We start from the raw sequence: 13,381 nt of genomic DNA, 5'->3' as shown, positions 1-13,381 counted from the left end.
GAAGGAAAAAGATGAGGTGGAAGCCACCATGGCTCAATCTGTGACGCAGAAGGAAATGGTGGAAGTCATGATGGAGGATCTGGAGAAGCAGAAAGACAAAATGGCTGTCATTATGACTGATCTGCAGAAAGACAAAGAGGAAATGGAACAAAGCAGGGAGGAGATGAAAAGAGAGCAAGATGACTTGGAAAAAGCCAAGGCTGAGATAAAAGAAGAGAGAGATGGCATTGACAAGCAGAGGAATGACCTTATGACAGAGAAAGCCAAAATGGATATGATGTCTGCTGACATCGGGAAGGAAAAAGAAGAATTGGAAAATATCAAAGAGGAGATAATGAGGGAAAAGGAAGATATCGAACACATGAAGGCTGAGATGAAAGTACAGAAAGAAGCACTAGAACAGAAGGTGGAAGAGCTAGAGATGGACAAGGCCAAGGTAGACATGATTTCTACTGAGCTCCAAACAGAAAAAGAAGAAATGGAACAAAGCAGGGAGGAGATGAGGAGAGAGCAAGATGACTTGGAAAAAGCCAAGGCTGAGATAAAAGAAGAGAGAGATGGCATTGACAAGCAGAGGAATGACCTTATGACAGAGAAAGCCAGAATGGATATGATGTCTGCTGACATCAGGAAGGAAAAAGAAGAATTGGAAACAATCAAAGAGGTGATAATGAGGGAAAAGGAAGATATCGAACACATGAAGGCTGAGATGAAAGTACAGAAAGACGCTCTAGAACACAAGGTGGAAGAGTTAGAGATGGACAAGGCCAAGGTAGACATGATTTCTACTGAGCTCCAAACACAAAAAGAAGAAATGGAACAAAGCAGGGAGGAGATGAGGAGAGAGCAAGATGACTTGGAAAAAGCCAAGGCTGAGATAAATGTACAAAGAGATGTCATTGAGAGCCAGATGGATGAAATGAGGAGAGGAACAGTCAAGGTGGACATGATTTCTGCAAATCTAGTAAGAGACAGGGAAGAAATCAATGAATCCATAGAAAGGATCAAGATGGAAAAAGATGAGGTGGAAGCCACCATGGCTCAAGCTGTGACGCAGAAGGAAATGGTGGAACTCATGATGGAGGATCTGGAGAAGCAGAAAGACAAAATGGCTGTCATTAAGGCTGACCTGCAGAAAGACAAAGAAGAAATGGAACAAAGCAGGGAGGAGATGAAGAGAGAGCATGATGACTTGGAAAAAGAAAAGGCTGAGCTAAAAGAAGAGAGAAATGGCATTGACAAGCAGAGGAATGACCTTATGACAGAGAAAGCCAGAATGGATATGATGTCTGCTGACACCAGGAAGGAAAAAGAAGAATTGGAAAATATCAAAGAGGAGATAATGAGGGAAAAGGAAGATATCGAACACGTGAAGGCTGAGATGAAAGTACAGAAAGAAGCACTAGAACAGAAGGTGGAAGAGCTAGTGATGGACAAGGCCAAGGTAGACATGATTTCTACTGAGCTCCAAACACAAAAAGAAGAAATGGGACAAAGCAGGGAGGCGATGAGGAGAGAGCAAGATGACTTGGAAAAAGCTAAGGCTGAGATAAAAGACCAAAGAGACGGCATTGACAAGCAGAGGAATGACCTTTTGACAGAGAAAGCCAGAATGGATATGATGTCTGCTGACATCAGGAAGGAAAAAGAAGAATTGGAAACAATCAAAGAGGTGATAATGAGGGAAAGGGAAGATATCGAACACATGACGGCTGAGATGAAAGTACAGAAAGACGCTCTAGAACACAAGGTGGAAGAGTTAGAGATGGACAAGGCCAAGGTAGACATGATTTCTACTGAGCTCCAAACACAAAAAGAAAAAATGGAACAAAGCAGGGAGGAGATGAGGAGAGAGCAAGATGACTTGGAAAAAGCCAAGGCTGAGATAAATGTACAAAGAGATGTCATTGAGAACCAGATGGATGAAATGAGGAGAGAAAAAGCCAAGGTGGACATGATTTCTGCAAATCTAGTAAGAGACAGGGAAGAAATCAATGAATCCATAGAAAGGATCAAGAAGGAAAAAGATGAGGTGGAAGCCACAATGGCTCAAGCTGTGACACAGAAGGAAATGGTAGAAGTCATGATGGAGGATCTGGAGAAGCAGAAAGACAAAATGGCTGTCATTATGGCTGACCTGCAGAAAGACAAAGAGGAAATGGAACAAAGCAGGGAGGAAATGAAAAGAGAGCAAGATGACTTGGAAAAAGCCAAGGCTGAGATAAAAGAAGAGAGAGATGGCATTGACAAGCAGAGGAATGACCTTATGACAGAGAAAGCCAGACTGGATATGATGTCTGCTGACATCAGGAAGGAAAAGGAAGAATTGGAAAATATCAAAGAGGAGATAATGAGGGAAAAGGAAGATATCGAACACATGAAGGCTGAGATGAAAGTACAGAAAGAAGCACTAGAACAGAAGGTGGAAGAGCTAGAGATGGACAAGGCCAAGGTAGACATGATTTCTACTGAGCTCCAAACACAAAAAGAAGAAATGGAACAACGCAGGGAGGAGATGAGGAGAGAGCAAGATGACTTGGAAAAAGCCAAGGCTGAGATAAAAGAAGAGAGAGACGGCATTGACAAGCAGATGGATGACCTTATGACAGAGAAAGCCAGAATGGATATGATGTCTGCAGACATCAGGAAGGAAAAAGAAGAATTGGCAACAATGACAGAGGAGATAATGAGGGAGAAACTTGATTTGGAAAAGGCCAGGGCTGAGATAAATGTACAAAGAGATGGCATTGAGAGCCAGATGGATGAAATGAGGAGAGAAAAAGCCAAGGTGGACATGATTTCTGCAAATCTAGTAAGAGACAGGGAAGAAATCAATGAATCCATAGAAAGGATCAAGATGGAAAAAGATGAGGTGGAAGCCACCATGGCTCAAGCTGTGACGCAGAAGGAAATGGTGGAACTCATGATGGAGGATCTGGAGAAGCAGAAAGACAAAATGGCTGTCATTAAGGCTGACCTGCAGAAAGACAAAGAAGAAATGGAACAAAGCAGGGAGGAGATGAAGAGAGAGCAAGATGACTTGGAAAAAGCCAAGGCTGAGCTAAAAGAAGAGAGAAATGGCATTGACAAGCAGAGGAATGACCTTATGACAGAGAAAGCCAGACTGGATATGATGTCTGCTGACATCAGGAAGGAAACAGACGAATTGGAAACAATCAAAGAGGAGATAATGAGGGAAAAGGAAGACATCGAACACATGAAGGCTGAGATGAAAGTACAGAAAGACGCTCTAGAACACAAGGTGGCAGAGTTAGAGATGGACAAGGCCAGGGTAGACATGATTTCTACTGAGCTCCAAACACAAAAAGAAGAAATGGAACAAAGCAGGGAGGAGATGAGGAGAGAGCAAGATGACTTGGAAAAAGCCAAGGCTGAGATAAAAGAACAGAGAGACGGCATTGACAAGCAGATGGATGACCTTATCAGAGAGAAAGCAAGACTGGATATGATGTCTGCTGACATCAGGAAGGAAAAAGAAGAATTGGAAACAATCACAGAGGAGATAATGACGGAGAAACTTGATTTGGAAAAGGCCAGGGCTGAGATAAATGTACAAAGAGATGGCATTGCGAGCCAGATGGATGAAATGAGGAGAGAAAAAGCCAAGGTGGACATGGTTTCTGCAAATCTAGTAAGAGACAGGGAAGAAATGAATGAATCCATAGAAAGGATCAAGAAGGAAAAAGATGAGGTGGAAGCCACCATGGCTCAAGCTGTGACACAGAAGGAAATGGTGGAACTCATGATGGAGGATCTGGAGAAGCAGAAAGACAAAATGGCTGTCATTATGGCTGACCTGCAGAAAGACAAAGAGGAAATGGAACAAAGCAGGGAGGAGATGAAGAGAGAGCAAGATGACTTGGAAAAAGCCAAGGCTGAGATAAAAGAAGAGAGAGATGGCATTGACAAGCAGAGGAATGACCTTATGACAGAGAAAGCCAGAATGGATATGATGTCTGCTGACATCGGGAAGGAAAAAGAAGAATTTGAAACAATCAAAGAGGTGATAATCAGGGAAAAGGAAGATATCAAACACATGAAGGCTGAGATGGAAGTACAGAAAGACGCTCTACAACACAAGGTGGAAGAGGTAGAGATAGACAAGGCCAAGGTAGACATGATTTCTACTGAGCTCCAAACACAAAAAGAAGAAATGGAACAACGCAGGGAGGAGATTAAGAGAGAGCAAGATGACTTGGAAAAAGCTAAGGCTGAGATAAAAGAACAGAGAGACGGCATTGACAAGCAGATGGATGACCTTATCAGAGAGAAAGCCAGCCTGGATATGATTTCTTCTGACATCAGGAAAGAAAAAGAAGAATTGGCAACAATGACAGAGGAGACAATGAGGGAGAAACTTGATTTTGAAAAGGCCAGGGCTGAGATAACTGTACAAAGAGATGGCATTGAGAGCCAGATGGATGAAATGAGGAGAGAAAAAGCCAAGGTGGACATGATTTCTGCAAGTCTAGTAAGAGACAGGGAAGAAATGAATGAATCCATAGAAAGGATCAAGATGGAAAAAGATGAGGTGGAAGCCACCATGGCTCAAGCTGTGACGAAGAAGGAAATGGTGGAACTCATGATGGAGGATCTGGAGAAGCAGAAAGACAAAATGGCTGTCATTAAGGCTGACCTGCAGAAAGACAAAGAGGAAATGGAACAAAGCAGGGAGGAGATGAAGAGAGAGCAAGATGACTTGGAAAAAGCCAAGGCTGAGATAAAAGAAGAGAGAGATGGCATTGACAAGCAGAGGAATGACCTTATTACAGAGAAAGCCAGAATGGATATGATTTCTGTAAGTCTAGAAAGAGAAAGGGAAGAAATCAATGAAACCGCTGAGCGGATAAAGAAGGAAAGAGATGAGGTGGAAGCCGACAAGGCTCAAGTCCTGATGCAGATGGTATTGGTAGAGCTCAACATGGAGGAATTTGAGAAGCAGAAAGACAAAATAGATGGTGTTATGGCTGACTTGCAAAAAGAAAAAGATGTAATGGAAAAAACCAGAGAGGAGATCAGGAGAGAGAAAGATGATTTGGAGAAAGCCAAGGCTGAGATAAATGTACAAAGAGATGGCATTGACATCCAGATGGAGGAGATGAGGAGAGAAAAGGCCAAGATGGACATGATCTCTGAAAGTCTAGAAAAAGAAAGAGAAGAAATCAATGAATCCAAAGAAAGGCTCAAGAAGGAAAAAGATGAGGTGGAAGCCACGAAGGCTCCAGTTCTCACGCAGAAGGAATTGATAGAGCTCAGTATGGAGGATATGGAGAAGCAGAAAGAAATGTTGGGTGTTATTATGGCTGACATGCAGAAAGACAAAGAAGAAATGGAACAATCGAGGAAGGAGATTAGGATAGAGAAAGGTGACTTGGAAAAAGCCAAGGCAGAAGTAAATCTACAGAAAGATGTCCTTGAGAAGCAGGCGAAAGACATGATGACAGAGAGAGACAAAGTGGAGCAGTTGTCAGCTGAGCTAAGGGAAGAAAAAGAAAAATTGGAAACAATCAAAGAGGAGATAATGAGGGAGAAACTTGATTTGAAAAAGATCAAAGCTGATGCAAAGGCACAGAGGGAAGACCTTGACAACCAGATAGATGAGATTGGTAAAGAGAGAGCTAAAGTAGACATGATGTCTACTGACATGAGGAATGAAAGAAAAGAACTGGAAACAATGAGGGAAGAAATGAGCAAGGAGAAACTTGATTTAGATAATGCCAAATCTGAGATAAAAGAAAAGGAAGATTATCTGGAGAACACCATGGAAGAAATGATGACAGAGAAGAATAAAATACATCAAATGAACCTTGAGTTTCAGAAACAGACAGATGAGATTGCACAATTCAAAGAGGAGATTTCGCATGAAAAGAATAACATAGAGTTAATGAGGACTGATTTGGGGAGACAGAGAGATGAAATTGAGAAATCCAGGGAGGAGATAATGAGGGAAAAAGATGATATCAAACACATGAAGGTTGAGATGAAAGTACAGAAAGAAGCTCTAGAACAGAAGGTGGAAGAGCTAGAGATGGACAAGGCCAAGGTAGACATGATTTCTGCTGAGCTCCAAGCACAAAAAGAAGAAATGGAACAAAGCAGGGAGGAGATGAGGAGAGAGAAAGATGACTTGGAAAAAGCCAAGTCTGAGATAAAAGAAGAGAGAGATGGCATTGACAAGCAGATGGATGAGATGAGGAGAGAAAAAGCCAAAATGGACATGATTTCTGTAAGTCTAGAAAGAGAAAGGGAAGAAATCAATGAAACCGCTGAGCGGATAAAGAAGGAAAGAGATGAGGTGGAAGCCGACAAGGCTCAGGTCCTGATGCAGATGGTATTGGTCGAGCTCAACATGGAGGAATTTGAGAAGCAGAAAGACAAAATAGATGGTGTTATGGCTGACTTGCAAAAAGAAAAAGATGTAATGGAAAAAACCAGAGAGGAGATCAGGAGAGAGAAAGATGATTTGGAGAAAGCTAAGGCTGAGATAAATGTACAAAGAGATGGCATTGACATCCAGATGGAGGAGATGAGGAGAGAAAAGGCCAAGATGGACATGATCTCTGAAAGTCTAGAAAAAGAAAGAGAAGAAATCAATGAATCCAAAGAAAGGCTCAAGAAGAAAAAAGATGAGGTGGAAGCCACGAAGGCTCCAGTTCTCACGCAGAAGGAATTGATAGAGCTCAGTATGGAGGATATGGAGAAGCAGAAAGAAATGTTGGGTGTTATTATGGCTGACATGCAGAAAGACAAAGAAGAAATGGAACAAACGAGGAAGGAGATTAGGATAGAGACAGGTGACTTGGAAAAAGCCAAGGCAGAAGTAAAACTACAGAAAGATGCCCTTGAGAAACAGGCTAAAGACATGATGACAGAGAGAGACAAAGTGGAGCAGTTGTCAGCTGAGCTAAGGGAAGAAAAAGAAAAATTGGAAACAATCAAAGAGGAGATAATGAGGGAGAAACTTGATTTGAAAAAGATCAAAGCTGATGCAAAGGCACAGAGGGAAGACCTTGACAACCAGATAGATGAGATTGGTAAAGAGAGAGCTAAAGTGGAAATGATGTCTACTGACATGAGGAATGAAAGAAAAGAACTGGAAACAATGAGGGAATTGATGAGCAAGGAGAAACTTGATTTAGATAATGCCAAAGCTGAGATAAAAGAAAAGGAAGATTATCTGGAGAACACCATGGAAGAAATGATGACAGAGAAGAATAAAATACATCAAATGAATCTTGAGTTTCAGAAACAGACAGATGAGATTGCACAATTCAAAGAGGAGATTTCGCATGAAAAGAATAACATACAGATAATGAGGACTGATCTGGAGAGACAGAGAGATGAAATTGAGAAATCCAGGGAGGAGATAATGAGGGAAAAGGAAGATATCGAACACATGAAGGCTGAGATGAAAGTACAGAAAGAAGCTCTAGAACAGAAGGTGGAAGAGCTAGAGATGGACAAGGCCAAGGTAGACATGATTTCTACTGAGCTCCAAACACAAAAAGAAGAAATGGAACAACGCAGGGAGGAGATGAAGAGAGAGCAAGATGACTTGGAAAAAGCTAAGGCTGAGATAAAAGAACGGAGAGACGGCATTGACAAGCAGATGGATGACCTTATGACAGAGAAAGCCAGACTGGATATGATGTCTGCTGACATCAGGAAGGAAAAAGAAGAATTAGCAACAATGACAGAGGAGATAATGAGGGAGAAAGTTGATTTGGAGAAAGCCAGGGCTGAGATAAATGTACAAAGAGATGGCATTGAGAACCAGATGGATGAAATGAGGAGAGAAAAAGCCAAGGTGGACATGATTTCTGCAAGTCTAGTCAGAGACAGGGAAGAAATGAATGAATCCATAGAAAGGATCAAGAAGGAAAAAGATGAGATGAAAGCCACCATGGCTCAAGCTGTGACGCAGAAGGAAATGGTGGAACTCATGATGGAGGATCTGGAGAAGCAGAAAGACAAAATGGCTGTCATTAAGGCTGACCTGCAGAAAGACAAAGAGGAAATGGAACAAAGCAGGGAGGAGATGAGGAGAGAGCAAGATGACTTGGAAAAAGCCAAGGCTGAGATAAATGTACAAAGAGATGTCATTGAGAGCCAGATGGATGAAATGAGGAGAGAAACAGTCAAGGTGGACATGATTTCTGCAAATCTAGTAAGAGACAGGGAAGAAATCAATGAATCCATAGAAAGGATCAAGATGGAAAAAGATGAGGTGGAAGCCACCATGGCTCAAGCTGTGACGCAGAAGGAAATGGTGGAACTCATGATGGAGGATCTGGAGAAGCAGAAAGACAAAATGGCTGTCATTAAGGCTGACCTGCAGAAAGACAAAGAAGAAATGGAACAAAGCAGGGAGGAGATGAAGAGAGAGCACGATGACTTGGAAAAAGAAAAGGCTGAGCTAAAAGAAGAGAGAAATGGCATTGACAAGCAGAGGAATGACCTTATGACAGAGAAAGCCAGAATGGATATGATGTCTGCTGACACCAGGAAGGAAAAAGAAGAATTGGAAAATATCAAAGAGGAGATAATGAGGGAAAAGGAAGATATCGAACACGTGAAGGCTGAGATGAAAGTACAGAAAGAAGCACTAGAACAGAAGGTGGAAGAGCTAGTGATGGACAAGGCCAAGGTAGACATGATTTCTACTGAGCTCCAAACACAAAAAGAAGAAATGGGACAAAGCAGGGAGGCGATGAGGAGAGAGCAAGATGACTTGGAAAAAGCTAAGGCTGAGATAAAAGACCAAAGAGACGGCATTGACAAGCAGAGGAATGACCTTTTGACAGAGAAAGCCAGAATGGATATGATGTCTGCTGACATCAGGAAGGAAAAAGAAGAATTGGAAACAATCAAAGAGGTGATAATGAGGGAAAGGGAAGATATCGAACACATGACGGCTGAGATGAAAGTACAGAAAGACGCTCTAGAACACAAGGTGGAAGAGTTAGAGATGGACAAGGCCAAGGTAGACATGATTTCTACTGAGCTCCAAACACAAAAAGAAGAAATGGAACAAAGCAGGGAGGAGATGAGGAGAGAGCAAGATGACTTGGAAAAAGCCAAGGCTGAGATAAATGTACAAAGAGATGTCATTGAGAGCCAGATGGATGAAATGAGGAGAGAAAAAGCCAAGGTGGACATGATTTCTGCAAATCTAGTAAGAGACAGGGAAGAAATGAATGAATCCATAGAAAGGATCAAGATGGAAAAAGATGAGGTGGAAGCCACCATGGCTCAAGCTGTGACGCAGAAGGAAATGGTAGAAGTCATGATGGAGGATCTGGAGAAGCAGAAAGACAAAATGGCTGTCATTATGGCTGACCTGCAGAAAGACAAAGAGGAAATGGAACAAAGCAGGGAGGAAATGAAAAGAGAGCAAGATGACTTGGAAAAAGCCAAGGCTGAGATAAAAGAAGAGAGAGATGGCATTGACAAGCAGAGGAATGACCTTATGACAGAGAAAGCCAGGCTGGATATGATGTCTGCTGACATCAGGAAGGAAAAGGAAGAATTGGAAAATATCAAAGAGGAGATAATGAGGGAAAAGGAAGATATCGAACACATGAAGGCTGAGATGAAAGTACAGAAAGAAGCACTAGAACAGAAGGTGGAAGAGCTAGAGATGGACAAGGCCAAGGTAGACATGATTTCTACTGAGCTCCAAACACAAAAAGAAGAAATGGAACAACGCAGGGAGGAGATGAGGAGAGAGCAAGATGACTTGGAAAAAGCCAAGGCTGAGATAAAAGAAGAGAGAGACGGCATTGACAAGCAGATGGATGACCTTATGACAGAGAAAGCCAGAATGGATATGATGTCTGCAGACATCAGGAAGGAAAAAGAAGAATTGGCAACAATGACAGAGGAGATAATGAGGGAGAAACTTGATTTGGAAAAGGCCAGGGCTGAGATAAATGTACAAAGAGATGGCATTGAGAGCCAGATGGATGAAATGAGGAGAGAAAAAGCCAAGGTGGACATGATTTCTGCAAATCTAGTAAGAGACAGGGAAGAAATCAATGAATCCATAGAAAGGATCAAGATGGAAAAAGATGAGGTGGAAGCCACCATGGCTCAAGCTGTGACGCAGAAGGAAATGGTGGAACTCATGATGGAGGATCTGGAGAAGCAGAAAGACAAAATGGCTGTCATTAAGGCTGACCTGCAGAAAGACAAAGAAGAAATGGAACAAAGCAGGGAGGAGATGAAGAGAGAGCAAGATGACTTGGAAAAAGCCAAGGCTGAGCTAAAAGAAGAGAGAAATGGCATTGACAAGCAGAGGAATGACCTTATGACAGAGAAAGCCAGACTGGATATGATGTCTGCTGACATCAGGAAGGAAACAGACGAATTGGAAACAATCAAAGAGGAGATCATGAGGGAAAAGGAAGACATCGAACACATGAAGGCTGAGATGAAAGTACAGAAAGACGCTCTAGAACACAAGGTGGAAGAGTTAGAGATGGACAAGGCCAGGGTAGACATGATTTCTACTGAGCTCCAAACACAAAAAGAAGAAATGGAACAAAGCAGGGAGGAGATGAGGAGAGAGCAAGATGACTTGGAAAAAGCCAAGGCTGAGATAAAAGAACAGAGAGACGGCATTGACAAGCAGATGGATGACCTTATCAGAGAGAAAGCCAGACTGGATATGATGTCTGCTGACATCAGGAAGGAAAAAGAAGAATTGGAAACAATCACAGAGGAGATAATGACGGAGAAACTTGATTTGGAAAAGGCCAGGGCTGAGATAAATGTACAAAGAGATGGCATTGAGAGCCAGATGGATGAAATGAGGAGAGAAAAAGCCAAGGTGGACATGATTTCTGCAAGTCTAGTAAGAGACAGGGAAGAAATGAATGAATCCATAGAAAGGATCAAGAAGGAAAAAGATGAGGTGGAAGCCACCATGGCTCAAGCTGTGACACAGAAGGAAATGGTGGAACTCATGATGGAGGATCTGGAGAAGCAGAAAGACAAAATGGCTGTCATTATGGCTGACCTGCAGAAAGACAAAGAGGAAATGGAACAAAGCAGGGAGGAGATGAAGAGAGAGCAAGATGACTTGGAAAAAGCCAAGGCTGAGATAAAAGAAGAGAGAGATGGCATTGACAAGCAGAGGAATGACCTTATGACAGAGAAAGCCAGAATGGATATGATGTCTGCTGACATCGGGAAGGAAAAAGAAGAATTTGAAACAATCAAAGAGGTGATAATCAGGGAAAAGGAAGATATCAAACACATGAAGGCTGAGATGGAAGTACAGAAAGACGCTCTACAACACAAGGTGGAAGAGGTAGAGATAGACAAGGCCAAGGTAGACATGATTTCTACTGAGCTCCAAACACAAAAAGAAGAAATGGAACAACGCAGGGAGGAGATTAAGAGAGAGCAAGATGACTTGGAAAAAGCTAAGGCTGAGATAAAAGAACAGAGAGACGGCATTGACAAGCAGATGGATGACCTTATCAGAGAGAAAGCCAGCCTGGATATGATTTCTTCTGACATCAGGAAAGAAAAAGAAGAATTGGCAACAATGACAGAGGAGACAATGAGGGAGAAACTTGATTTTGAAAAGGCCAGGGCTGAGATAACTGTACAAAGAGATGGCATTGAGAGCCAGATGGATGAAATGAGGAGAGAAAAAGCCAAGGTGGACATGATTTCTGCAAGTCTAGTAAGAGACAGGGAAGAAATCAATGAATCCATAGAAAGGATCAAGATGGAAAAAGATGAGGTGGAAGCCACCATGGCTCAAGCTGTGACGAAGAAGGAAATGGTGGAACTCATGATGGAGGATCTGGAGAAGCAGAAAGACAAAATGGCTGTCATTAAGACTGACCTGCAGAAAGACAAAGAGGAAATGGAACAAAGCAGGGAGGAGATGAAGAGAGAGCAAGATGACTTGGAAAAAGCCAAGGCTGAGATAAAAGAAGAGAGAGATGGCATTGACAAGCAGAGGAATGACCTTATTACAGAGAAAGCCAGAATGGATATGATTTCTGTAAGTCTAGAAAGAGAAAGGGAAGAAATCAATGAAACCGCTGAGCGGATAAAGAAGGAAAGAGATGAGGTGGAAGCCGACAAGGCTCAAGTCCTGATGCAGATGGTATTGGTAGAGCTCAACATGGAGGAATTTGAGAAGCAGAAAGACAAAATAGATGGTGTTATGGCTGACTTGCAAAAAGAAAAAGATGTAATGGAAAAAACCAGAGAGGAGATCAGGAGAGAGAAAGATGATTTGGAGAAAGCCAAGGCTGAGATAAATGTACAAAGAGATGGCATTGACATCCAGATGGAGGAGATGAGGAGAGAAAAGGCCAAGATGGACATGATCTCTGAAAGTCTAGAAAAAGAAAGAGAAGAAATCAATGAATCCAAAGAAAGGCTCAAGAAGGAAAAAGATGAGGTGGAAGCCACGAAGGCTCCAGTTCTCACGCAGAAGGAATTGATAGAGCTCAGTATGGAGGATATGGAGAAGCAGAAAGAAATGTTGGGTGTTATTATGGCTGACATGCAGAAAGACAAAGAAGAAATGGAACAATCGAGGAAGGAGATTAGGATAGAGAAAGGTGACTTGGAAAAAGCCAAGGCAGAAGTAAATCTACAGAAAGATGTCCTTGAGAAGCAGGCGAAAGACATGATGACAGAGAGAGACAAAGTGGAGCAGTTGTCAGCTGAGCTAAGGGAAGAAAAAGAAAAATTGGAAACAATCAAAGAGGAGATAATGAGGGAGAAACTTGATTTGAAAAAGATCAAAGCTGATGCAAAGGCACAGAGGGAAGACCTTGACAACCAGATAGATGAGATTGGTAAAGAGAGAGCTAAAGTAGACATGATGTCTACTGACATGAGGAATGAAAGAAAAGAACTGGAAACAATGAGGGAAGAAATGAGCAAGGAGAAACTTGATTTAGATAATGCCAAATCTGAGATAAAAGAAAAGGAAGATTATCTGGAGAACACCATGGAAGAAATGATGACAGAGAAGAATAAAATACATCAAATGAACCTTGAGTTTCAGAAACAGACAGATGAGATTGCACAATTCAAAGAGGAGATTTCGCATGAAAAGAATAACATAGAGTTAATGAGGACTGATTTGGGGAGACAGAGAGATGAAATTGAGAAATCCAGGGAGGAGATAATGAGGGAAAAAGATGATATCAAACACATGAAGGTTGAGATGAAAGTACAGAAAGAAGCTCTAGAACAGAAGGTGGAAGAGCTAGAGATGGACAAGGCCAAGGTAGACATGATTTCTGCTGAGCTCCAAGCACAAAAAGAAGAAATGGAACAAAGCAGGGAGGAGATGAGGAGAGAGAAAGATGACTTGGAAAAA

General features: G+C 42.0%; 1 protein-coding gene across 1 annotated transcript; it reads left to right on the top strand.

Annotated features, from left to right (window-relative positions):
• Positions 1 to 660: 660 nt before the first annotated feature.
• LOC118769168 (myosin-10-like) lies at positions 661 to 13,378 on the top strand (the record flags this gene model as incomplete). The annotated part of the gene is made up of 4 exons (XM_036516196.1): positions 661 to 820; positions 2,630 to 2,998; positions 6,164 to 7,540; positions 11,975 to 13,378. Coding segments are annotated over exons 1-4 (3,300 nt in total), but the record flags the coding sequence as incomplete, so codon positions are not given.
• Between the last annotated feature and the right edge of the window lie 3 nt (positions 13,379 to 13,381).

Source organism: Megalops cyprinoides, chromosome 21 (genome assembly GCF_013368585.1).
Source record: "Megalops cyprinoides isolate fMegCyp1 chromosome 21, fMegCyp1.pri, whole genome shotgun sequence".
In the NCBI taxonomy this organism is placed as follows: domain Eukaryota; kingdom Metazoa; phylum Chordata; class Actinopteri; order Elopiformes; family Megalopidae; genus Megalops; species Megalops cyprinoides.
Note: the sequence above shows the minus strand (reverse complement) of the source record. Positions and strands in the feature narration are given on the sequence as shown.